At 35.0% G+C, this 27829-nt stretch overlaps 4 protein-coding genes across 6 annotated transcripts; all 4 read right to left on the bottom strand.

The window, feature by feature from the left end:
• Positions 1 to 1276: 1276 nt before the first annotated feature.
• Positions 1277 to 8396, bottom strand: LOC133857687 (uncharacterized). 2 transcript variants are annotated; one of them, XM_062292990.1, is made up of 6 exons: positions 8256 to 8396; positions 3811 to 3864; positions 3659 to 3731; positions 2702 to 2742; positions 1601 to 1660; positions 1277 to 1509 (listed from the first exon to the last, which is right to left on the bottom strand). In XM_062292990.1, the coding sequence occupies exons 1-6, from the start codon at positions 8319 to 8321 to the stop codon at positions 1441 to 1443; spliced, it is 363 nt and encodes a 120-aa protein (XP_062148974.1). In that variant the 5' UTR covers positions 8322 to 8396; the 3' UTR covers positions 1277 to 1440. The 2 variants fall into 2 exon arrangements, with proteins under 2 accessions (XP_062148974.1, XP_062148975.1); XM_062292991.1 differs by having other exon boundaries at positions 3814 to 3864.
• Positions 8397 to 10963: 2567 nt separating this feature from the next.
• LOC133857415 (glucan endo-1,3-beta-glucosidase 8) lies at positions 10964 to 13543 on the bottom strand. Its single transcript, XM_062292677.1, has 3 exons — positions 13035 to 13543; positions 11749 to 12329; positions 10964 to 11666 (listed from the first exon to the last, which is right to left on the bottom strand). The coding sequence occupies exons 1-3, from the start codon at positions 13382 to 13384 to the stop codon at positions 11095 to 11097; spliced, it is 1503 nt and encodes a 500-aa protein (XP_062148661.1). The 5' UTR covers positions 13385 to 13543; the 3' UTR covers positions 10964 to 11094.
• A 2371-nt stretch (positions 13544 to 15914) lies between these two features.
• Positions 15915 to 22047, bottom strand: LOC133856552 (tRNA (guanine(37)-N1)-methyltransferase 2). 2 transcript variants are annotated; one of them, XM_062291606.1, is made up of 11 exons: positions 21842 to 22047; positions 21654 to 21751; positions 20652 to 20756; positions 19920 to 19980; positions 19643 to 19718; positions 18003 to 18528; positions 17774 to 17878; positions 17383 to 17541; positions 17001 to 17107; positions 16689 to 16763; positions 15915 to 16598 (listed from the first exon to the last, which is right to left on the bottom strand). In XM_062291606.1, the coding sequence occupies exons 1-11, from the start codon at positions 21934 to 21936 to the stop codon at positions 16512 to 16514; spliced, it is 1494 nt and encodes a 497-aa protein (XP_062147590.1). In that variant the 5' UTR covers positions 21937 to 22047; the 3' UTR covers positions 15915 to 16511. The 2 variants fall into 2 exon arrangements, with proteins under 2 accessions (XP_062147590.1, XP_062147591.1); XM_062291607.1 differs by having other exon boundaries at positions 19655 to 19718.
• A 2742-nt stretch (positions 22048 to 24789) lies between these two features.
• Positions 24790 to 25426, bottom strand: LOC133857301 (small polypeptide DEVIL 10). The gene has a single exon (XM_062292515.1). It carries the CDS (start codon positions 25355 to 25357, stop codon positions 25181 to 25183), a length of 177 nt encoding a protein of 58 aa, XP_062148499.1. The 5' UTR covers positions 25358 to 25426; the 3' UTR covers positions 24790 to 25180.
• Between the last annotated feature and the right edge of the window lie 2403 nt (positions 25427 to 27829).

Below are 27829 nucleotides of genomic sequence, written 5' to 3'. Positions count from 1 at the left end.
ATAATTTTAAAGGTCCAGTTGCATAATACCACGTGGCTGGATTGTTTAAACATAGGTATGCGCGTTCGATCAGATGCAGCAAAAATTCAATACAATTTATTATTATTATTATTATTTTTTTTTTTTATCCTCTTAAATTTTATGTGGCTTTTAAAATCATCGTTGGATCAAAATTTAATAATGATCTATCATAAATTTAATAGTGATTTAAAGAGCCACACCCACATCAATTTTGAGAGGATAAAAAAAGGACAAAGGGATGATATGTAGTATTACTCCAATATCTGATCTGATCGGATCTTTATTATTCGCATAGCTTGATTGTTTTGCTTTTGAAACCTGCTATATTATTATTATTTTCAAATAAATTATTAGATCTACAGATTTAATCATTAACTTTAAAAAAAAAAAAAAAAAAAAAAAAAAAAAAAAAAAAAAAACATGAATGGAAATAAATAAGAGACGTAGAAATAAAATTTCTCTTTGCTTTTAGGGCCAACAGTCAAGTGCCTCATTAAACTTTACAAATAAAATGCTCTTCTGCCTTTATTCCTTTCGATCTACTTTTTTATTTATTTATTTTGCCTTTTACCCTTTTCTCTTACTGTTTGAAATGATTTTTCATGAATATACGAAGGTCACTCAAAATCTACATATATAAATAAAGGACAAAAATTTCATACAACCCACGTATAAGAGTGACACGTGTTCTTTAAACATGTGAGAAATACAAGTGCTTTTATTAATGCTATTAAAAAAGTATGTGAGAAGCATATGGTATTAAACTAACATGTGATTCTCACATGTTTAAAGGACACATGTAATTGTATAAAACTTTTTACAAACCGATTTATAAGAAATTTTTGTTCATAAATAAAAGATTGTCAATACTACACCATTCAATAACTTGTTATTTGATGAGCATTTTAAAAAATCTACTTGTAGATTATCAAAGATTAAAAAAATCATATTATAAATTAAATGAATTTTAATTTTATAATATCTAAAATAATTATGAGTTTATACATGAAAGGGTACTATCCTTTTTGCAATGTCTCACAATTTACCATTGAGATTGCAATGTCTGTTAGCCAAAATAATGAAATTACCCTTCGTAAAATAAAAAATGACTTGCCTTTTTTCTTTTTTCTTTTTTTCTCTAAATCTTCTAAAAATATTAATCAAAATTAATTTAAGATTTACATTGTGAACATCACACCACTCAATGAATTTTAATCCAATTAATATTCTGATAATCCGACCACTAGATTATATGTATATATATATATATATTTATAGTTTGAATTATCAAAAAATTAATTTCATAATTCAATGTTACACAATAATTAAATCCAAACACTAAGATTACAATGTGTCATCCAAACCAAGTCTCTCACGTACTCCTCAAGAGAGAAGAAAACGAAGAAAGCCTGCATGAAACTATTCTTCAGAGCTTTTTGACGAGTTTATGGAGTTCCTAGCAGCATCTAAACTCAGTTCTTCATGCACCTGGAAATAATAGCAAAATAAATTTTAATTACATTAACATCCGGAAACAAAAGCTTGATTGCAGAATTGCATAAATGTAAAAGATACTTACAACTCTTTTATGAATTACTTGAAAAGCCTTGCAAAATCTCTCTGCTTCTGCTGCCCCCACCTATAACATAAATGAGCACCAATAGTTAATCTCCCTCCCATCCCATCTCTTCTTCCATACACTGAGAATATTGCAAAATCACTAAAGAATTTCAAATCTTCCAAAAACCTTTCTAGCCATATTTGTTGTGAAATCACATGACAATGACCCTAATAAACAAAATATGATTCCAATTCTAAATAAGGCATAACATAACAGCATCAGAAGTTTCTAATCAATGGCTGAAATTGATACGATATAATAAACATAGAAAGCAACTGCAGAAGCCAACGGATATCCAATTACCCGAGCGGATTTGATTGAATAAAAGGTGACTTATGTTACAAGTAAAAGCTACCAAAAATATACTAGGTTAGTACTTCATTGACTGAAGTGAGGTAACTATGAAAAGTTTGATGCAAGTAGAGAAAATGGTAGTTGATTTGCTCACTCCTTCCTCAACAATTACTGGACCAACAATGAGTGTATTGTTTTGTCACTTAAAAGCAACTTTTTTCGGCCCAGCAACAGATAATGAATTAAAGCCAGGGAGGAGAGAGATTACCATATGTTAAGGCTACACAACTTCTATGGATCTTCAAGATCACAAATTACAATCTACATAGCATGTAACATTTCAAAATCAATTATAATTCCCTTTAAATAATTGTAGAACATGTTTGTGTAATCCATGTGCCCCCTTTTTCGCCCCTTTCTTGCAACATCTTTTACTTCAACCAATACACTTCTCCACCTTAGTGCAGTCATTAGTAAGTATTCAATGCGCATGGCTCCATTTCTATTTCTATCTCATTTCCCTAGATCACCATTAGACCATGTCAGTTCACAGAAGAATCCAAAATCTTAGAATTTAACCAAGAAGTTGAACATGGGAAACTCCACTTCCCAAAGCATTTAGTTTTTATCTCTCCAAATATGAAATATTCAAGGAATCATGGTCCACAAGTTTCATGCATTAGATAATGTTGGCATTTGAAATGCTAGAATTGGCAAGATTAGGAACTCTAGTAATTTTCATAACATAATTGGAGTTCAGCGTACCTTCCTCTCAGCAGCCAACTTTAGCTTCCCCCAAAATGCATCTGTTAGCACACAAACACATAAGCATGACAATTTAACTTCGGGACTAAAAAGCAAAGATACAAGTGGAAATGCATCTTAGTCACCCATTGAAAAGTTTCATCTGGGGGATGTGTTGGCAGAATTTTGCTGTTTTCTTGTGTAATCTTTACTCAAATTAATGGATTGATTTATTAAAGCACATTGCAACGTGCTGAGCCTTGTTGACATTAAATCCATCAATAAAATACTAGGGTTTTTTGGAAGTTTGTAAAGGACAAGAAGGGAAAGGAAAGAATGAATTTAAGATTGAATGGAAAAGAATAGAAAGGATGGGGTGTTTTTTTTTTTTTTTTTTTTTTTTTTTTTTTTTTTTATCTTTTTTTTTTTTTTTTATCAATGAATGAGGATGGGGGTGTTTTCCTTCCAATGTGTTCCACTTAAGCTTCCCCGGTTTAGGGGATTAATTGATTGGATAACCTGAGAACAATAATCCTTCCGAGAAACAGCTTCTACAATGATAGATAGGGTTCAGGTTTGTTTGGCATCTATGCTCCCTGCCCTCCATACAGTATGGGAGACTTTCAGCTCAAACTGCTCATACTCCTACGTCTTCACAGTGGGAGTCCATAAGTGAAGGAATGAAAAGGAAAGAAATGTTGACGTGACAATTACACCGTTTTCTTTTATTTATGTCTTTTAAGAAAGAGAAGTGAAATTTCATGTCATTTATTGAAGTGAATGAAATATTCCACCCACTACTGGGTGGAATGCTTAGGAGGGAATGAAATGGAATCTGCTTTTGATCAGAATCAGCTATCAAATGAACCCACCATTCCCTACCGTTCCTTTTGCCCTCCCAAATCCACTGTACACAAAAGAAATGCACCATAACTAACAAAGAAAATTATAATATGAAAAAAATTATCTGATGGATACCATCTTTGCTATTTCCTTGAATCTCAACATCCCTTGTATCCCCCTCATCCCATGCATCTTGCCATTCCTTTATCTGTTGTGAAGTCAAAACTGTCAACTAGAGCTGAATATACACAAATGCATAATATTGCATTAAGCAGTGCCAATCATACCACCTCCTTCTGCGTTGACTTAGAGGTTGACTCTCTTGATGCCTCTGATTCCACCTGAAGATATATTAAAAAACCAAACAAAATGCATATATATAAGCAACCAAAGAGAGAAATTTTCATCAAAATTTTGAAGTCGTGTTGTGCACAGTTTAAGACAATAGAAACTGCATAACTATTTAGGTAGTTCCACTAAATTATTTCAGAAGAAGTCGTTGGAAAAAAGAGTTTCAAGTTAGGAATATTAGAAAAAATATTTTAGTTCTATACAATTTTCGACCATCTAAGAATTTTTGGCTTTGCAAAAATTCAAGAAGCCTCACTTAAGATATACCACATTTCATAATAAATTTTGAAAATTTCATCTCAATATCAACCTTGAACAAGATCAACGCAATAGCCTCGATGCAATATTTTTCTATCCTTGAATAAAAAGTTCAAAACACAGATCAAAATAAGCTGACAAACACAGATGTAGCAGATAACGAGCATAGAAGTAAGATATATAATGATTTCCTGCCAACACATTGGCTAATGGACTTGATCTGTTCCAAATCAAAAGTAAGATCTATGTAACAATTGCTGCATTGTATTACATCTCAAGATCTAAATTACAATGCAGCATTTCATATTAATATATATTATCCTAGCATATCCATTTAAATTGGCTCAGAAAAAAAGAGTGCAGTATTTCTCTCTTAAAACTTAATACCCCGCTCATGACATAGCAAGTGAATTTGACACTCGTTAAGAAGGATCAAGGTCCTACACTTGTTGGGTAGTGCTGAAGCTCCCAAAGGGATGATGCATCTATGCTCCAAGGGCATCTTACCCTAAGAACTGCAGTAGTTTCCTCTCCTTAACAAAAATTGAATTACTCAAAGAGAGAGTTAAGTTAAATATGAGCTAAATCCTCTTTCTGGTAGATTTAAGTCCAATTTTTATTCTTGTGGCCTATTATCAAAAAGAACTCACTCTGGGTTCTAACCAATATGATTGGATTCTGAAGTTAACACCACATCAACTCTACCTTAATGCCATTCATTTCCGTCTGTACTGAATAATCCTCTTATTTCTCCAATCAATTCAGGTCCTAAATATGACGTTAGCTGTCCATTACACCTCCCATGTCATATACTACACCTGATTAATTCATGGGTCTTTGGATTTCTTTACTTTTTTTGAACCAGTTGTCTCACGATCAATGCGATACCAATCTTCAGCTTTCCTCCACGGCATTACCTAGAATGCCTTCATACAAAGAATTACAAGCCAGGGACTAGCATTAATTAGCATCTTTCTGGTTAAGCAAGATTCAGTCCTAAAGCCTGCTGAACCCCACCGTAACCTATACCACCTAGGCCAAGGCCTAGGGGCCAAATAACCAATATTCTAAATAGGAACGACGAGGATTATAGTAACTAAGGGCATGTTTGGGTGACAGCCGTTTTTCAAATACTGTCTCTTAGAATTCAAATTCTACTAAGATTTTATCCAACTTTGAATTAATTCAAATTCAAATTCGCAATTTTGAATATTTTTCAAAAAAATTGCACACCCAAACGAGCCCTAAGAGATGGGAATGCAAGATCGTGTTGCTAAGAGACAAGTAAAGATCAGTACCATCAAGGGCAGAACTAGGATTTTTTTTTTTTTTTGGGATGAGAATAAGAGGGGCCTGCTTGGTAACATATTCCCTAAATTGCGTCACATTTTCAAGTACCTCAATAACGAGGCAAAAAAGAAGCATGATTTCTTGACTCTTGGGAACTTCAAAACACATATCTGCAGTATTTTTCCTCAACAGACAAACAAACGTAGAGAAGCGTAAAAAATGGAGGGGGGGGGGGGGGGGGGGGGGGGGGGGCATAGCTAAACATGGGTCCGCCCCTGAATACCACTTCTCCTAAGGAATCGAATCCTCTCCATTTCAAATGAAATGGAGAGGAGCTGGTTCATGGCTGGGATTGTGTTTAAAAGATCTAAGGTCTACAAACTGCCACCTATTTAAAATCCATTACCGTTCTTTTAGCAAACTTAACATATGTTAGTTTACTTGCTGGAAAACGAATAGGAAAAGGCAAATCCAAGGAATAGGAAAAGTCAAACCCACTTGAATCCCTCTGATCTGTCTCACTGATCACTGAACTAATCTTCTCTCTCTCTCATGGCTAAGATTGATTATCCCACAATACCAAATACCCAGAATGTGAGCAACAGTCTCCAAGGCTTTGTGGGGAAAGAAGTTGCACATGTAAAGGAAAAGAGAAGCTACAGAAGAAGCTTTTAAGCAAGAAAGGGACTGAACTTTCTAGAGACAGAGAGAAAGAAAGAAGTGGTTCATTTGGGGTTTACTCTTCAAGTTGACATTTTTCTTTTTCCAGTATACGCGGCTAGAAAGATTTAGTACTTGTTTTTGTATAGATGACTCATATATTATAGTAAACCTTATAACATGACATATGATATATGCCTTAATCAGCTCAGATCCAAAACGATATAATGCCATGTGACATCAGATAAAAGAACCTGTAATCATTCAATTCTTGGTTCCCAGAATCAAATAAAGCTTCAATAACCTTTAAAATTGGAATTTATCACTAACGTTGACTCCAAGACTTGGTTTTTCACAAAACAAAATAAAAATTGTTGCTCACTTATTATCAATAACGTTGACCCAGATGAGGATTTGCTTGAATCTGAGTCGTTTTCTTCTGAAACGTTTTGGATGTTGAAGCCGAAGAGCTTTAGAGGTGTGGTGGTGATGGTATTTGGTTTTGTAGGATAATCAATCTCAGCCATGAGAGAGAGAAGATTAGTTCAGTATGTTCAGAGATCAGAGGGATTCAAGTGGGTTTTGTCTTTTCCTGTTTGTTTTTGTTTTCCGGCTGGTAAACCTAATGTATGTTAAGTTTGCTAAAAGATAACGTTAATGACTTTTAAATGAGATGGCAGTTTGTAAACCTTAGATCTTTTTAACACAATCTCAGCTGTGAACCGGCTCCTCTCCATTTCATATGAAATGGAGAGGATCCGATTCCCTCTCCTAATCACTAGCTAGACAGGTAGGTGAAAGAAAAGTAAACAATAAAAATCCCTTCATGAGAGGTGTTTTTAGGAGTTATCAATCACCCAACACAAGAAGACACCTATAACCAGATGTTTGCTCACAGATTGAAATCATGCTCCAAGATTTTTTAGTGAAAGGCAAACCTAGGATAGGAGACAAAGATTACTCAAAATCTCACTCAAGGAACCTAGAACCAGATGTTTGCTCACAGATTGAAATCCTGTTCCATAAATTTTTAGTGAAAGGCAAACCTATGGTAGGAGACAAAAGATTATTCAAAATCTCAACTTGATGATACAACAAAAAATAAACCTGTAAGAGATGAAAGATAAAAATAATAATAAAAATATAAGAAAATATTCGCAACGCTGATCATTTGATTGTGGCAATGTGAAAGGAAGGAGCAAAATGTGCAGTTTATAGTAGATAATTTGTAACAAGGAAGCTACTTGAAAAACACAATGAAACATTTGAAAAGTATATACACAATTACTAGACTAAAATAAAAATACACTAAATCGAGCATTGAACTCCATCAAAAGCTTCTGTCATGCAATTAATCATGTAATGAATTGAGAATGCGACCAAGTTCTGCTACATATGCCTATTAGTAATATTCTCCTTCAACGATGGGTGGCAAGACCAACAATATGTAGGATGCTTATCAAAATTACCATACAACACATAATATTTCAAGAAGCTATGTAACAGACATGTCTTAGGCAAACACATCAAACGTCAGTATCATGTATCATCAATTTGTAACATGCCAAAGTAACAAGAAAACTCATTCAGACAACACTTCTCACTTAATCTGATTGTCAGATATGAATCTGAATAAAACATCCTTGATCTCCTCTTACATGTTAGTTCTACGACATATCGTTCATAAGTCATCACCCCTGATTTCAGTTTTGTCATTGTTAGCAAACCCACTTGTTTGTTCCATTCATGAATTATCTCTGACAGAACAATGTAAATGCTTCTGTTTACTCCATCCCCATTAATTATTTTTGTGTAATCGTTGTACATTCAAACCCCAGGTAGTTCAAATCATACCATACTGGATCAACCTCTATGCTACAATCTACATATCATGTGAAGAAGAAATCTCTGCAACCAGTATAGACTTTAACCATCAGAAACTAAGAACAACCACAACAAATGCGAAAATAATCCCAAAAGGGAAACTTTCAGCCACTCAAACAAGATATAAAGAGAGACCCAGTACACATAATGGCATCAAAACGACGAGGGAACCTTCTGGGTCAAATATTAAACACTTTTCTTGAACGCCCACGAACCTCAAAGATTTTATTCTTAAAAACAAAAAAACAAAAACAAAAACAAAAAACTTGGTAAATAGAAGCAGAGTTACATGGTAATCGCGAGATCGGACGATGGGGAAGAGAGCAAGAAGGCGTCGGAATTCAATTTCATCCATGCTTGCTGTTGCTGCACCTCTCTCCCGATTAAACGCCAGACAACACTCTCTTTCCACACCTTTCTTCTTTCCTAATTTTCAATTTATTTATTTATTTTTTTTTTTTTTGTGGTTTCCAAAAATTGTTTTCGAGAGAAAATAATAATATAAAATAATTTTTTTTTTCCCCCCTAATTATTTACAAACTAAGAGTTCGTTTGGGTTTGCGATTTAAAAAAGTGATTTTTAAAAACGCAGTTAAGCGTTTACCAAAATCACAGTTTGGCCTTTAAAATAGCTGGTTAGCCTTTTAAAATACCGCGTTTTCAAAAAAGCACACCCCATTGCTTGTAATTTGAATAAGCATTTTTCTGCGTTTTCAAATTGCAATTTTTTATAAACGCAGTTTCCAAAACGGTTCATTTTCTGCGATTTGGTTTAAAATCATACTTTTTTTCTACGAAATCGCAATCTCAAACGCACCCTAAACCAAACTATTTTCTAAGCACCGTTTGGTTCGCAGAATAAACCCTGAAATGAAATGTCCTTTGTTTGGTAAGGGAAACCACTCCCGGCTCTTTGGTGGGTGGTCAGCCACCCACTGATTTCGATTTTTTTTTTTTAATAATTTGAGTTTTTTTTTAACTTTTTTTTAAATAATAAAAATAATAATGTGAAGTTTTTTTTAGTAATTTTGATTGGATCCTAATTAAAGTATATGAGTTGTTACCAAGTTAAAGAGTAAGAATAGCCATTCCATTCATCTCTTTTATTTTGACCTAATAATAACTAGGGGTAATTATCTTTTCCCCCCATGAACTACCAAAAATTGCGCGATGCCCCCATGAACTACCAACTCGACCAAAATAGAGCATTCAACTACCAAAGACAACCATTTTCCCCCCTTCCGTCAGTCAAAGGGGTTAAAATAAACGGTCAAATGGTCACGTGATCATCACACGCTGTTTCACCCTCATTTTCTTCCTCTTTTCCCCCCGTGAACTACCACGATCTTCCTCTTTCCCACCATGAACTACCACTATCTTCCAACATGCTCCCATGCAAAACGGCACATGACCTGTTGACTGTTTATTTTAACCCCTCTAACTGACGGAATTGAAAAAATAGTTGTCTTTGGTAATTGAATACTCTATTTTGGTCGAGTTGATAGTTTATGGGGGCATCGCGCATTTTTTGGTAATTCATGGAGGGAAAATGTAATTACTCCTAATAACTATTTTATTTTCCAATAGAATATTTATGCTGCAAACCAAACGAAATTTAGGGAAATGATTCTCATACCTCTTTCATTCACATTTCTCACACTCACTCTTACGTGATGTCTTTTTTTCATTTTAAATTTATGCCATTAAAAATTAGTTGATGAAAAATAAAAATAAATAAGAGGTATATGAAAGATGTTAGATAATTTTCTTTTCTACAAACTAAAAACGCACGGCTGGCCCCAAAAAGACTGCCATAGTATGGTTTCGACACATAAGGTTGACTAAGACTTACTTCCCTGTATTCCTACTTGACTACTTCCTCTAGCCAATATTCTGATAAGAGCATCTCCATCTGTGGCTATTTTAGCTACTCAAAATATATATTTTTCTATATCCTACTCTCTACTTTATTTTAATATTATTTTTTAATGTATTTTTTATTGTAAAAGTTGAGGAAGGGGGAGAGAGAGAGAGAGAGATAAAGGAGGGGAGAGAGAAGAGAAATGAGAAATAATAATAATAATAAAAAGAACTAGAATGTGTTAACGTGAACTTTCATATAATTGTAGCAAAATGAATGGAGGGATAAAGTAACTCATAATAACTATATTTAACTATTATGATCCATATAAAGAGTTTGCTAAAGATGTCAATGACGGAATCTCGTATTCGGTAATTTTTATATTATTTTACATTAATATTTATATGTTTTGAATAAAAATTAATTTTTATAGGTTAATATGATTGAATAAAAATATTAAAAAATATTTATGATTTTTCGTACGCGCTAAACACCGGAAAATGCTTTCGCCGAAAAATATTTTCTAGAAAAATGACTTCCCTGAAATTATTTTACGTCGAAACAAACAAAGCATTAGAGGAAAAAATACTGGTGATTTAAAAGCCCAACACGTGGAACAAATTCATCAAATCTAGTTTTTGGTACGGTAAATATTGTATTTCGCTGCGTTATTGTGTTTCTAACAATTATATATGAGAAAAAAAAAAACAATTATATATGAGGATATAAATAAGGTAATCCCAAGTATCCTATTAATTAAATACATCTATAAGAGAATATATCTATGAGGTGTTAAAAGTAATATGAGAATACCAGTATGATGGCCAATTGGCGGTTGAGGTACGATACAAGGTATTTTGAAATTTTTAATACTTGTCCGTATAATAGATTTTTTTTTTTTAATAAATATGTTATGCTGTAACTCTATATCATTATTGAATATAGTCATATTCCTGTAGACGTAAGCACTTTGTTAAATCACGTAAATCTGTTTTTTTTTTTTTTTTTTCTCTTTTTATTTCATATTATTTATTATTGTTGTTTACGATAACAACAATAATATATATATATATATATATATATATATATATATATATATATATATATATATATATATGACAAAGTAGAGACGAAAATGAGCTAGAAAATGAAAGAAGTTTTTTTATACACATGCATGGAAACTATATCGTCTATATATATCCTCCGATCCTCATGAAGCTATCTTATCAATTATAGGCTTTATAGCCCAATGATTCCTAATAATTCCCTAATGTATCTGATATTCCCCTATGCTCAGATACAAGATGAACAAAATAAACATATATACCCCAACGATTTTAACTAGTACATCTGAAGTTTCCCCATGCAGCAGCAACGATGAACCATAAGCAATCATCACCGGGAACTGGCACTTCTCATCGGACGGATCCTCGTGAGTCAGCATAGCCAAACCAGAAAAGTCACAGTCCCAACTCTGCTGGTCGTGGACTTGATAATACATGTTAAAAGCATAAGATGCATTCCCTTGGGCGCTTAGATGATTACAGGAAGATCCATAGCCCAAAGCAGTGCAATCTGATAGGCTACAGGCGTAGTCAATATTGTGCGGCAGGTCCTCTAAATTGCTAGCATCTGGGTTTAGAACACACCATCTTTTCATCAAATACTCCACGTCTTCCGCCGGAATCAGACCCTTATTCTCTTGCAAACCCAACAAATCCAGTTCATATTTGGGCTTTCCGTCGAACTCAAAGATCCCCCAGTGCCTTTCAAAGCTCCCAGGAGCAACGCTTTTAGCATTCTCGTCGATGAGACTAAACATATATATGTCTATCGTACCTGTTAGAATATAAATTAAATGATTAAATTTATCAATTATTATTCGTTCAAATTTTTAAAATAAATAATGATTTAACAGTACCTTTCTTAAGTGGGGTTCCATTTCCGCTCAAAACATGTTGGACCAATCCCTGGTTGAATCTCTTTGCATTTTGGATGTTTGCATCTTTGTCGCCGTCAGTCGGCCAGCCAACTTCTCCGACTATGATACGCGTATCCGGGTAACCGGCTTTAGCTAAAGCCGAAGCCAGGGTGTCGAGATTTGCATCAAACACGTTGGTGTAAAGCAAATCACCATCTCTAACGACAGACTGCTTGGTTCCATCAAAGAAAGCAAAGTCCATGGGGAAATAACCGTTCCCATAATAGAGGCTGAGGAATGGATAGCTGTTGACAGTGAAAGGTGCATCGTTTGTATATAGGAATTGGATTATTTCGATTGTGATGTCTCGGAGATCAGCCCGGAAGTCACCGGCAGATGGCACCGGGTTCGAGTCCGGGGAGTTGTAAACGTCCGAATTGAAGGGGACTGTGGCTTTGACCTTGGAACCGTGCCCGGCATGGTCGAGTGCTTGCTGGATATTTCTGAGGGCTGGTAATGTGCAGTGTAGATAGCTGCCGTTGTAAGCTTGAAGGAAGGGTTCATTGCCTACAGCAACGTACCTGCAAAATCAATTCTCATATACATTGCGATTGAATTTGTGATTTCAAAACGTATGATTTTAAAATTATTAATTTGAAATTAAAATTTTTAAAAATACAGTTAAAAGTGTTTGATAAAATCGTAATTTAACATTTAAAATCGTACGTTTTTTTAAATCTACTTAATTTCTTACGATTTGAAAGTACAAATTTTTCTACATTTTTGAATCGCAATTTTTAAAAAATATAAGCGTAAACAATGTTTATCGAACTTTTAGATTACGAATTCGAAAGGTCAAATGGAGAACTCTTAGGCTCAAAGTAGCCAAAAGAAAAAAGAAATAGATCTAGAAACTGAATATTCTCTGAAAGAATCATGGACTCAAGCTAGTTAGGTACCTAGTCTCGCAGAGAAGAAAGATGATAGAAAAAGTATTGAGACAGAGTAATGAACTATATATGGGTGACACAAAATAATAGTGCTCTAGGGTAATTCAATGAGGAAAACTAGAACAACAGGAAGACCATTTGGTTTATTTCTAGAATAAAGAAAACCCATTCGAGGAAGGTATATAGAGATCGAAAAGTGATCGAGAGAATACTACTTCAGATCGAGAAGATGAACCACGTTCATAAAACCAGATAAAAATGGAGAAACTAGGACCCCATCTTAAGCACAAACAGGAGCATCAATCCATGACAAGAAGAAAGGGTGTGTGACTCAACTTGATATTGACTCCACCATTGTAGGAATAACTAGTGACATTGGCGTCAACCCAGGAAGCAGCAGCGGCAGGATCCTCACCCATCTTCTTCAACATCTTATTGGGTATTGCAAGCATCACCTCAATGTCAGTCCCTACCAGAGCCTTCAAAATCGCCTCATCGGCCTCAAAGAGCTTCAACTTATCGAACCCATTATCCGTCAGCATTTTAACAACCTTCTCCGGCGGGAGTTGGTTTGTCGCCTGAGTTCCCCAGTTCACTCCTACACTCTTGCCGTTAAAGACCATGGTCATGATGAAAAAAAGAAAAAGTAGCAACGAGTAGCCAGAGTCTAGTACTGTTTGTGCCATTTTCTTTCTTCTCAAGGACGAATCTCTAATGGGGTCGCCGCCTATATGAATGTGAATCTTTCTTGAACCAAGAGAGATTCAGCAGAAAGGACTGAAAGGAAGCGAGAGAGAGAGAGAGAGAGAGAGAGGGGGGGAGAGAGAGAAGGGGCCGGGAAAGGGGAATTTATGGAATTTAGAAAGCTAGTACCGTTGGCTTTTTGAGAAAACCTTCATGGACAAGGAGGAATGGAAATCTACCATGGCTGGTTTGCATAAACTATGGAGAAGGAAAAGTTGGAAAACAATAAAAGATTCGTTCCTTAATTCAGTTATTCAGTTGTGGTGGGCCAGCTCATCAACACGCGTCGTCACACTACTTGCCAGCTTTTTTATTTTTTTTTTCTTAAGACTTTTTGTGGGCAAATACTGAAGCAAAGAAGTGGGGGAATTACGGGGCTTGAAATCATCAATGGGACCCAGAAGAATGCCCATGTAGTAAAATAATGCACACGGAAATATTAGGGCATATTTGGGTAATAATTATATTTTATTATTTTTTAAAATATGTTTGAATTGTTTTTTAAAATTTAAATTTTACCCACATTTTATTCAATTTTTATTTTTAAATCATCCGAATGCATAATTTTAAAAAATAAATTCTCTCTATATTAATAATTTTAAATATAATACTAAATAGTAGAATATAATAAAAAAAATTATATAATCAGATAAATAAATATTGCCCAGAAAAAGAAGAAGAACATCTTTAATAATAGAATCAATTTGTCGTGTAGTAAAAACAACTATTGACAAAAAAAATAAAAAAATTCATGGTAAAAAATCATATAATAACCGGCTGTTCTATTTATCACAAACTGTCACTGTCAGCAACACTTCGCTATCCACTGTGGGAGGATAGGGATGATAGGATGGGTTTTTTTATTTATTTATTATTTTTACTCTCCTCTATTATCCTAACTTTGCCTCTTTTTTTTTACCGTACGTTATAATATGGGACCAAAATTTTTGACTTAAAGGGCATGGAAACGTAAAAGAGAATTGGCCATTCGCAGCAGCACTCAAATTATATGAAAATATAAAAAAATATTTAACGATTTTTTATATAAGTCACAAATATTAAAAAAAAAAGTTTAAACTATTTTCAGGATAACAAACAAACAAAACAAGTAATTTATACCAAAACAAACGGAGTCTTGATTACAAGGAAATTGATGTTCCGTTTGTTTCGGCGTAAAATGTTTTCTGAAAAATGTTTTCGTTATTTTTCGGTATTTGGTGGGGGCAAAAATAATAGTCAATCTGAAAATAATTTTCATTTGACTAAAAATACTTAGTAAATTTCAGAAAATGATTTACGCTTTTTAAAAGTGTAAATCATTTTCCCTAGAAAGCAAACATAATCGACTCTCTTTTAAACGACGGAGTCGACCTTCACGCTCAAGTAGTCGACCATTGCTGGAATCCGGCAACCATCGCCGAAATTTTGCCAAAACGGCTAGATTCCAGCTAGCTAGCGGGGATCTGAAAAGAATGGCTAGATTTTGGCCACCTGGTCGGGATCTGGACAGAACGGTCGGATTCTGGCCACCTGGTCAGGATCTGGCCAGAACAGTTGGCTTTCGGCCAACTGGCCAGGATTCAGCTGTTCTGTGCCAGATTCTAGCGAAACTGGCCGGATTTCGACCTTCATCTCCGAAATCTAGCAAAAGTAGCCGGAATCCTGCCGGTCAGTGACATAATCTCATCACCGGTGATTTTTCGCCGCAGGTGATTTGTTCGTACTAACTAAATGCTGGAAAATATTTTTAGGAAAGTCAATTTTTTAAAAAAATGATTTCATTAAAAATATTTTACGACGAAAATCATTTTCCGTCATGTTTGTAGGAACGAGTGATGAAGCCAAAATGGGAACACAAGACTTGTTAAAGGTGAGGTTGAAACACCATTGACCTCTTTTGAAGAGGATTAAAGAGAATCCTTCCAAAATGCCAACTTTCCACCCCACCTTGACGTGCTGCATGCTTGTAATTGTCTTCCTTTCTTTCTTTGCGTTGCCCTTTTATCAAAGTTCACTCTTTATCATCACAAAAGGATAGCAACTTAGCAAGTAGAGCTGTAGTGCAATCCTACGATCAACCAAAAAGATACTGGATATATATATATTATAAGGAAATGATATATTCACAGCTTGTATTTCTTGCTTCCCAAGCTCCTTTTGTGATAGGTGCCACGTGAGATCAAGAGGAGAATTTTATATGCACTTGATGAGAAGTGGGATTGTTTGGACACAATTACAAATTACAATGTGAACTGTCATTTCGTTGATTGAATTAACTCCCAGTAACAGGAAATTAGCTTTTTGCAGCGACCTCTACAGTATATACTTTTAGCCTTGCAAAGACCCAAAAGATAAAAATGATTACTTCAAAAGGTGAAACATTGAAAAAGTAGCTCCAATGCCTGAGGGGCATGGATAGAAGCACAGGCATGTTAATAACAGACTGAGTGGAAGAAAATTCTTCCAATCCAATTTGAATAAAATAAAATAAATAAATAAATTGTTCATTACATTATCCCTTTTTTTTCCCCTATAATGGAGCTATTCATCTGAACAAAAAACAGAAAATCAACAACTTACAACTCTATAATCCTTGTTTAAGGCAAAGAAATGAACAAACCACTTTAGCACGAAGAATTATAGGAATTAATTGCAAATCATTCTTAGTTAGCCCTGTCAAAACCTGATTTTTACAAAGCAAAACATGAACTTCGGTATGTCAACCAAGGTGCTTCATGCTGCTTTCAAACTTAGACCGAGCAATGGTGCCATGTCTCAAGAAGATAACCCATTACCTCCATAACATGAAGAGACTTCCTTTTCCTTTTCCTTTTCTTTTCTTTCCTTTTTTTTTTTTTTTTTTTATGACAGGGGCCCCCTGGGTGAGGGTTTGCAGTCAGCTCTTCTTGGAAGCTAAATCTTTCAGATCATGATTGGCCTTCATCTCTGTTCAATGTTTCCTCTATTTCTCCTTTGTGAGTAACAGGTCTACAACCTGCCGCAAAAGAGCTGGTGCTCAAATACATGCTCTAACCCAACCATGAAGCATGAGCATTCTAGAACTGCTAATCACTCAGCAGAATGGACAGCATCAGTGTCAGTGTCATCTTCAGTGAAGCATGCTTCTGGCAGCCTAAAACTTAAGCAAAACATTGCCTGTATAGTAAAGCGAAGGTAAACAGAAGGGCATCAAAAAAAGAAATTAAAAAATAAAATAAAATAAAAATTGCTGCCAAATAGTGATACCTTATTTGGAGCCACATCCCTAACCCTATGAAATAGTGGGTCTTGTATGCGGGCATTCAAGGCAGACTCTGCCTCCTGCAAAATAGTTGGAAAAGCAGTTTAAATCCCACATTCCCACTACAGCAATGTGATAAGAGCAGTGCCCCTAGGGCGTCGCTCTGACTAAATCACAAATATACTGTGTCTATACATCAGAAAAAGGTAAAAGACGTTAGCATCACCAAACTAAAAGGACTCGCAGGAAATTAATCAGCATGGCATATAAAAAGTTTAACAAAAGAAACACCATTTCATACATGCAGAGTAACTTACTGAAACTATAAATTCTTGGGTTTCATTTGCCCGCATGAAGCAATAGCAATGAATCCAAGGAAGAGGTCCCTTCCAATATTTCCTCTGGATTATGCCCCTAAATACATCTGAAGGAAAATTCAAAGTTTGACATCTGTTAACAAATCTTACTAGCTATGGAACAGAGATACAAGTATAAATGAGAGCTCAAAGAAATATATAACAAACTGCTTAAAAAAAAAAAAAAAACCTATGATTTTGATGGCATTAGTTATTTGCCCTTATGAATTTAAAAATGATATGCCAACAAATATACTTATCAAACCAAAAAAGGATATTTACCCAACAGAACAAATAAACGGAATAATCAAAAAAGAGATTATTGCAAAGGCATCTTAATTACCAAGAAATTGAAGAGCAGAAGCGGGTAGGTTCATGATCACATGATCAACATGCTCCCAAGTCTTAGCATTTGAGATCTCAGAGCCTCTCATCCTCTTATTTGCACTTCCTTTTCTACGACCAGCTACAGCGGTACCAGTTCCATCAGCACCCCCATTCTCTGTGGATAAAATACGAGGGAGAAATACAGCTATTTCAACCAATAAATATAGAGACTAGTGACATAATAAGAAAGGCCTTTTCATTTCTTTGGCTAAGCAAAGGTAAATTGCATATGCATCTAGCTCCAGCATTGACAATAATGACACAATGAGGGGACACTTCACTGCATCAAATTTAGTGATGGCCCAATGCCTGATTGTTGTGTATATGATACTTTCTTGCCAAATTACCTGAAGGTCTTTTAACTGCAGATACAGATGTATCGGCGGTCCTACTTGAACCTTGTGCAAACACCAGATTACCAGTAATATTATCTGGTACTTCCTTTGCCTCAACTGCAGAAAATAGAAGATTTAGATGAAACCTTTTTTTTTGATAAGTAGAAGATTTAGATGAAACCTTAGAGTAACATGCGACACCTAGAGGGAGATTAAAAATATATTTACACAAACATATTACCAGACAGTGTCCCATTTTCTGACTTTGATTCCTCACTGGCCTGCATCTCATATTTCTCACAAGTTTCCCTCTTGAGAACATCAGGCTCCATTTTAATCTCACTATCTGGCACTGCCATCAATTGTAAAATGAAATTTCTTGCATCAATGTTGTATGCACAAACAAGATCATCAACTTTGTTGATTTCTGCATTGATCTTCAGATAACGAATGCTATCTGGATTTAAGTCATTCGCATACACTACGCATCCTTTCTGTGCAGCTGGAATAGCAAAAGGACCAATACCAGCAAACATGTCACATATGGTCTCCCCTGCTTGGAACTTAGAAACCAGCCTCATGTGTTCATGTTCCAATCTTGAATTCCAATAGACCAAGCTGTAATCAAGCTTGAAAGTTGCCCTATATTGCTTCACTTCTGTAACCATATCATTTTGTCCCGCCAGAATTTCAAACTTTGGCACTCGGAACTCATTTGTAATTGTACCAACTTTATTAACAACAGTTTTGATTCTTGGATAATTTTTCTGCATATATAAATCAAAGCTTTTCATATAAAGAATTAAAAGTACAGATGGAAGGTCAAAGGTGAAAACTATAAATATACAAAGAATTTTTTTTTTGATAAGTAATAAATTTTATAAAAAGCGCAAGGCAACTCTACGTACACATGAAGTATACACAGGAACAAACAAATAAATATACAAAGAATATTATTTTCAACAGTAAGGAAAGTGCCCCAATATGAGGAATACAAGTACAAAAACTAACCTATCTAGAGGAAGAATGATCAGCTCAAGGACACAGCAACCAGACATAAATGCTCTATAAATTAGAGAATCCACATAATCCCAGCATTTGAAGTAACATAAATAACAGTCTAAACAGAGCTGAACACCATACAAGTTTTTTGAACACAGAAAGAAATGCACACTGCTAGAGAGAGAGAACGTTCATTGCTGAAATATAGTGGAAATAAAATTACTGATGTTCATTTCACAACTATGATGAAATATAGAAAAATGGTTTCCAATAAGGCTCCATTTGTTTCAATATATAACGTATTCTGTAAAACATTTCAGCATTTTTTGGTATTTGGTTGCACTTGGAAAACTTGGTCAACCGTAAAACGCCCACTTGTTTTTCGTAAAATGGTTCACATTTTTTAAGGCGTAAAACATTCTCCCTCCACAGTTCCTTTCTTCAAACCCCCCTCCCAGCAAAACACCCACACCACGGCACACCCCAGACACTACCCCCTCTCCCACCCCACCAAACCCCGCTGGAGCAACCCTGACAGCAGAAAATGTTTTCATGAAATATTTTCAATGCAAACCAAATATTTTCAGTGCGATAGCCAAATACCAGAAAATAAAAAGATTTTTTCAGAAAATCTTCAGCTGACAACATTTTACGTTAGAAAACATTTTACAACAACAAAAATGGAGCCAAAGAGACAACAACATTTAACAAAGGATAATTTAGAAATGCAAGATGGATTGGCACGAAGCAATTGGAAGGGACAAAGTAACCTTTGAAATAAAGAACATGTCACATTCATTGAATGTGTTAGATATAGCCTTCCATGCATATATATTCAGAACAAAAGCAAGGTCTATTTAAAGGCCAGTGAAAACATACATCATAGATAACCTTTGCAATAACATCCTTGTGGGGAAGTAATTCATCATGTATATTCAGATGAGCAATGTGACCTGTTCAAGCATGGAGAAATGTTAATTCATCTCAGTGATCAGAAAAGTAGGTTTTTGGTGTTGTAAATGGAGACAATCAGTAAGACAAACGAAGCTGTGTGCAGTAAGGTAACTGGTAAGCCACATAGCAATGAGAGCATATAATGATTAGCAAACAAGGAATAAAACAAACAATATATAAAACATGAACTGAATACTTAACTATTGTTTCAAAAGACGAAGGCACCTCCACTTCAGGAGGCAGAATCTGCTTCAATATATGATCTACAATTACAAAGCCAGGCAGAAAGTTGTTCATTAGTCAACATACTATAAAAATTGGAATGCAAATAAAACATCATAATTATGAAAACATCCAAGTAGTTTAATATATAGTCCTTGGCGCTTGAACCTACACAGATACGGGGTGTCTGACTATTAATAATAATAATAATAAAAAACAAATAAAGATGTAGGGCATCAAACATAGCCATTGCCCGAAATCTGGAGATACCGGTGTACTTATATATTCATCTGTGAGAAATGATCAGATTCAATACATCAATCAGAACATATATTTGATTTTGCACACACATGAAGAAGAAGACCCATGGACAGTTCATGAAAGGCAATGTAACAACAATTGTACAGAGAATATGCAATATCCTTAGAATTCACGTTGCAAATATTCAATACTCAGAGAATACTTAATTTATTAAAAAAAATTAAAAAGATATAATCCTTATGACAGTTGTATATGCAAATTGGAAAAGAGACTGGCAGTAGCATGTACAATAAAGCATAGTTAAGTTAACTTAGAGTCAACAGCCAATCCTCAAGGTTCAAGGAACAAAATTTATTGAAAAAGATATATATATATATATATAATAAATAATAAATAAATAAAAAGCGAAACAAACATTATTGCCGCATAATTTGCAGAGGATCATACCGACCTGAACCCCAATATGAATATCCAAGTGTCAACGAATAGGGAACTACTTCAATCTCGCATAAACCTTTCAGCTCATCAAGTTTTTGGCCTGGAATATCAGATAAATCTGCACCCACAGTAAGAAGTTATCTATTAGCAAGAGATAATCACATCCAGAGAAACAATACACAGCCAACTAACACAAACAATTAAATGCTATACTGACCACAGATAAATGACGTAAAGTTCAGGCTCATTTTCATGAAGTCAAGGAAAACATTATCAAAATAAAGACTTCTTCCAAAAAAACAATTCCCAAGTAATAATCAGAAAGACCCGCTTGAAGAACTAAAATGAAAAGGCGATTAAATCATAATGGCCAACCAGTCAGCCTTGGCTCCTCAGCTTAAGCAAAAACATATGCCATCTTTGTATCTTGTGGCTCAACTAAACTTTGCACCATAAAGGGTCTACCATATAATATACAAGACCACCGCCAAAGCAACCAATAAAACCCACTAAGGACCACGATAACTACGTGTCCGTTGGATTTAACGGTTTCAAAACATGTAGCTTAAAAAAAATAGCGATTTCAAAACACAGAAAATGAAAACATAAATTTGAAAAAAAGCGTTTAAGCATTTCATAAAATCGCGATTCAATCATTAAAATCGTGAATTTTTTTAAATTCACCAACTGCCTCTTGTGCCAAAAAAAAAAAGGTTTTTTCTTCACATTTTTAAACGCAACCTGAAACGGAACACTTTCCTCAATTTTGTTTAAAAACAGGCGTTTGGACTGCAAAATCACGGGGCTAAACGCACTCCCTATCTATATCAAAACTAGGCAGCATTAAAATTTCAACATCCTAAACTTCGTAACTAAAAAACAAAACAGTATAATCATATGGAATTTTCAGTAGATGCAGTACAATTGTTAAAATTCTTTCATTTATATCCATCTTTTTGCAAAACCTCATTCACAACAATTCACGTACATAAATTTCTCAGTTTCTTATTCATACCAGGATTCTGAACCCTTTCAGATAATATCATGTACCGGTTTTTCTCACATGTTGGATCTTCCGTAATAGGCTTAATGCGGGGCTTGTCGAGCAAATACCTGAAGAAAAAAAAAGCCATGCCAAAAATATCTTTAAAGAAAAGAAAATGGAAATGGAAATTAAGAGAAAGAAAATGAACTATCACCCACCCATTTAGAATTCGAGTGGCGACCTTGCAGAGCTCGCGAGGGATTCGAAGTGCCCGCAGCTTCAGATGCACATCGAACTTGCTTTCGTCCAACATTTGTACTGTCACAGAGTTTTGTTTAAATCAATCTTGAGTGAACGCAGAATTACGTGTAGAGTTTATCGTAATGTAGACGTTGATAAGCCGGAGATCAGCAACCATTGAAGCCAAAGAGGTCGCTAGGGTTTAAAGAATCAAATCCAGGAGGTTTTTCTAGTTTGTAGGGTGCGACGTCGTTTGACTGTAGCGAACTTGGGCGGAACCCGGATGGATTGGGGTTTCCTATTCACTTCAATACCATCTCGTGTTGGATTAAGAGGGCCCAATTTTGTTAAATGGGATGTCCGGATTGGGTAGATGATGTTTAATGGCCCGTTTGGGTTGGCAATTTAAAAATTAACGATTTGAATACATAAATTTTAAAAATCCAGTTAAGCATTCGGCCTTTAAACTTGCAGTCTAGTCTTTAAAATTGTACGTTTTCAAAAAAGTACACATTACTTACGATTTGAAAAAGCATTTTTTTTTGCGTTTTGAAATGGTAATTTTTTAAAAACGTAGTTTCAAACGATTTATTTTTTACGATTTAAATTTAAAATCGCACTTTTTATTTACGAAATTGCAATGCCAAATGAATAATTAGTGAATAATGTTTTAACGACCGCTAAGGTTTTACCTTCTTATCGTATTACAAAAGTTTAAAAAGTTACTAAATTACTTCCTCAAATTGGCACAATTTTCAAATAATTGCCCCCATTTCCCATGTTAACTTTTTAATTTTGTTAACTGAGTTAATAAATTTTGTTACAAAATATTTATCAAATGAACGAATTTATATAAGGAGGATGTTTCTATTATCTTGTTTAGTTATAAATTAATCTTTTCTTTTTGAATGATAGAATGATCCTAACCTCAGCAAATTTCACATAAATAATAGATTAGTGGACAAATGCTATAAAAGATATTTTATAAGATTGCATATAGACAGAAATTAGCTACAAACTAATTTGTAGTCAATTTCTACAAACTAGTTTAATAAAATGAGAAACACATTTTTTTTTTATTAATGCTATTAAAAAAACATGTAATAAGCACATGCTATTAAAAAAATATATATTTCTCACATATTATAAGACTCGTGTCATTTTATTAAATTGATTTGTAAGAATTTACTACAAATCAGTTTGTAGCTAATTTTTGACCTAAACATATATAGGCCGATGTTCTAGAATGTTGACTAACGTGTCTTCATGGTGACTTTATGCCAAGATGGAAAATGAATTTCCTGAATAATAATCTCCTATAATTGAAATTTCGGCTAATTATATCTGCCCACTATAATTAGGTAAGAGATGTGAGCGAGGGCGGCTCTATGGCTGGGCCTATTAGGCCACCACCTAAGGCCTCTCAAAGGAGGTTATTTGTCATGCTATGAGGGTTTAGGAAAAAAAAAAAAAAAGATGTAGCATGTTTAAAATCTTAATAAAATTACTAATTAAAGTACGGCTGATTTTATATATATATATATATATATATATATATATATATATATATATATATAGTAGTTTTTGGAGGATGGGGTAGCTTGGATTTGGGCTTATAAAGTCCATGTAATTTATTTATTTTTTTGACTAATTAACCCAAACTAGCACCCTATTTGCACTATAACTCACAGCAACATGCTCCTACAAAGTACTATTTTACCTGCAAGAGAAAATAGTGGGGGTCTGTGCAACCACCCTCTGTCTTATTTTAGGATGGTTGCACGGTTACCTCCAATAAAATACTAGGATAGTTACGGGACCACCTAAAGAGAAAAGAAAGAGTGGTTGTGACCACCCTCAAGAGAAATAGTAAATGACAACGTAGACACTCGAATCACCTCAATAAAAACAAAGGGTGAGCCGTGAGGGCATGACCAGTCCCGAGAGAAGAAAATAGTGGGCCACAATGTGACCACTCAAAAAAAAACAATGGATGGCCGGCTACTCACTCCAAGAGAAGATAAGGGTGGTCCCCAAGAGAATTTGATCTTATTTCCGAAACTCAACGACATTACATTCATCATTTATAACATGCATGGATGGTTAAAATTCAAATGAACGTTTTGTTGTTGAAACTAGAACAAAAGTAGTGGCTCTATTTGGCCCACTTTTCCCAAGTCATTATGTAAGCAGTGCGTTTCAATTCAACAGGGGTATAAATGTGACACAAACAAAAAATGTCTGGGAGTCATGTGCGACTGTGTCTTGTGTCTTGTGTCTTGTGTCTTGAGTTGTGCACTTAATGTACCCTCCCCCGGTCTCAACCACTGTCATTGACCAAACCAACTTTTGCATTCCACCACCAAATTCCTTTCAGGAATTGCATCGAACACCATCTTCGCAAGCCCAACCTCGTCGTGTTTCACATGGAAGTTCACTAGCGCCGCCTGAACAAACAGGCTCGAATAAAACCCAGATCGCGAAACACACGAATGGAACTGCCAACCCTCTCTGAAGGCCGACCCTTTTCCAGCCAACTAAACTAAACAAGTAACCCAACTTGCAGAAAATGCAGTTTACGAACATTTAACTTAGCATAATCTTTATATTCATATCCATAACTTAATAATTCCGTAACAGATAGAGAAAAACTCGGGCCTAAAGAGAATACAGCGTGGAGTAGTTGATGACGCACTCGGTTCAATACCCAGGTGAGAAAGAGCATAAAGGGCGGCAATTTTGGTGGGAAAATGAATTGGGGGGATGAATCTAAACCGTGAATGAGAGGAAATTGGTGCAAAATGAATTGGTGGTGAACGATCGATCCCATTCTATTTGATGACTTTCGATATTCCGGTGAAAGTTTTTTTAGTTGTATTGTTTTGGGTTCTCCCCAATTACCAGCCAAAAATTCAACCAACACAGATGGGTACTAAAACCTCGTTTGTGTTCTTTTTCTTAGTGTTTAATTGCATCCCCTCTAATCATATCATACATAGAAGATCAACGCACCAAAACTTTGAAAGAGAAAATGACTCTTTGAGGAAAATAACAATTGCTGTAAATACATAACAAAAACCAGGTATATCGTTTCCTTTCTAGGAAAAGCAGTCCCTCTGCTCCCTGACGTGCCTTGCAGTGGTTGGTCAGATTGACCAGCGCTAGCTCTTCTTCTTCTTCTTCTTGAGGCCGAGGCTCGAAAATAGCAGAAACATGTCGGGATTGATTTTATTTCTGCCGGCCGCTTGGACAAGTCAATTAGATTGCTGCGCGTGATAGCGCGACAGCATGAAACAGCAATAATTACTTTGAGCCCATTAATCTGTGATGGCATGGTCGTGCCAGCACAAGAGCATAGAGACGCAACGTCGGAGGATGTAGAAGCGTGTCTTCTGCTGCTTCGCCATTAGCAAACAACGTTTTCGTAGCCCAGATTTCCCTCGATTTCTCCTGATGGGTTGGGATTTCAGAGGGTGGCGATGAAGAGTAGACATGGCGATGGGAAATCTTGTTGGACAAAAAGGAAGAAAAGAGTTATCTCTGAAGGATAAGCAGTTAAGTGGTGGGGTGGGCTATATCCTATATAGGCTTCAAGGTCTTCAGGCACGCATGAGGGTCCCATCTTTAAGATCGATGTCAGCTCGTGGAGATTTAGCCTCTGTTTTAATTGACACTATTGCCCCTGAATTACTATTATTTGACATTTGTGGCCTTTTTCTAAATATAGCTCCAATTTTGAGGAACCAAATGCATCCTTTATTAAATTATACCAATAACTAGACAAAAATACATATGCTTTGATTATTTGAAATTTGAACTATAATTTTGGTGCAAAAACACATTAAAATATTAAATGACTAATGAAAATAAGAAGGGAAACTTTACTTTACTTACCCCCTCTAAATCACGCAATTTTTAATAGCTCCCCTAAATTTTAAAAATTTATAAAGTGGGGTTTTAATCTTTTTTCTCTTTTTAGTTACCATTATTTTTTTAAAAAAAAAAAAAAAAAACCTTAAATCTTAAGGAAACAAAAATGGCCAAATTAAATTCTAAATTAATTTTAAATAAGGAGGCATTTGATAGACCATGAATCGAAATTAATTCTGAAATTCAGTTAAATTATGTTTAAACTGGTTTTATCTAATTCTTTTTTGTTCAAGTTAAAACTTATTTAGATTAATATGCAATTACCTAAATTCAGTTTAATATGTATTTTAGTGTTCGGATATATATGAAATCCAGACCCAATCATCAAAACTTACACTCAATATATTGGGAAAACAAGAAAGAACAATTTGAACTTTCCTTATCCAGATTATGATGTGTTTGGGAGCAGAAACGGAATCCTATTCTAGTCGGGTTTTGGAAAAAACCCACCCACCCGGTTTCAACCCAAATCCTAGCCCGTTTCACGCCAAGAATTCACTCTCAATTCAATTATTCAAGGACAAAAACGGCTGATAACTATCCGGGACCCACGCGTGAGAAAAAGGTTCTCCAAAAGAACCAAAAACGTGTGGGTCCTACATTTTAAATAATTAAATAATCAATATTTAAATCAAACAATAATTTTTTAATAATAATTTATTATTATTCAAATCATTATACCACATTACTTTTCACAATACTAATCATTATACACAACTTTTCAAACCTCCAATCATTTCCAATCATTTCTTCCCATTAAAAAAAAAATAATTTCCAATTTCAAAAATCTAACACCCAAACACAAATTCAAAAAAGAATCTAAATTCTATTCATTATCCAAACACATTTCTTTGCTTAGAAATCCACGAACAGAATAACAATTCAATTCTAATTCTAAAAATTCAACACCCAAACGGACCATTAGTCTCTTTGTTACTCTATCAAAACTTCAAAAAAAAATAAATAAATAAATAACTCAAAAGGTCATTTAAGTCACTATCTATCTTGGTCAAAAAAGCCTGTGGGGCCACTTTGAAACATTGATAGAGAGAGAACTGAAAGCGAAGAGCGAAGAGAAGCCGTGTGGGGATGAGCAATCTACAACCCTCTTTCCTCATCATCCGACGTGGCGTTTTTGTCTTTACTCCTCCTTTCTCCCACGTTTTCCTTTTTCTCCTCTTCTAGGAGGTCGGCTCACACTTTTCTCGCGAGAATATAAGAAGGTGGGACCCTTAGACGCAGAAATAGAGTAATTTCCCGGGCAGGTCGGCCTAGGGGTGTAATGACTACTAACTAGTGGCTACTGAGGCTGCTAGCGTATCGCGATATGTTGGTAATTTCCCGCCGACTGTTTACCTTTCGGCTTTCACATTTTTATTCGCTACAACTCCGAAGAAAGATTGATTACCAAGAGAACTTTGTTCGAAATACGGCTGGAGAAAGGGAAAATCAAAGGATTCAAGGCCCCACCTTATCTTCATGTAAATTAGTCATTTTTAAACGCTACTACCCATTTTAAATTTCTTTTTTTTACTGTTTAAATAAATAAAATTACTACAATATAAAATTTTTTTCACTTTTTTACACAAATTCTTTTTTACTTTATATCACATCTATCAATTTTTACTAACTCAAAAATTATTTTTCCACTATTCTGTTCTGTTGTCTCACTTGCCAAACAAGGCCACTATATTACTAGGTTGGTATTACACGGTCAATTTACTCTTAAATCAGTTAATTTTTTTTTAAAAAAAATTAATAATTAATTGATAATATCATGTCAATATAATAAGATAGTAGTGTAGTATAATATAAAATTAGTCATACAACTCTTTTATAACTTGTTAGTATGTGACTAAAGTAGGAGTGAGCAAATCCCCATGAAACCCACCCCGCCCCGCAATACTGGCCCAGCCCCGCCCCTAATAGCCTAAAAACCGCACCCATAGTGGGGACCACGGGCCCCTATTTGGGCCCCCCGCATGGTGCGGTGTGGGTTGTGGGGGCGGAGGGCGGGGGGGGAGGGCTTGAAAATT

Source organism: Alnus glutinosa, chromosome 14, assembly GCF_958979055.1.
Source record: "Alnus glutinosa chromosome 14, dhAlnGlut1.1, whole genome shotgun sequence".
Classification (NCBI taxonomy): domain Eukaryota; kingdom Viridiplantae; phylum Streptophyta; class Magnoliopsida; order Fagales; family Betulaceae; genus Alnus; species Alnus glutinosa.
The sequence above is the reverse complement of the archived record's forward strand: the minus strand, read 5'-3'. Positions and strand labels throughout refer to the sequence as shown.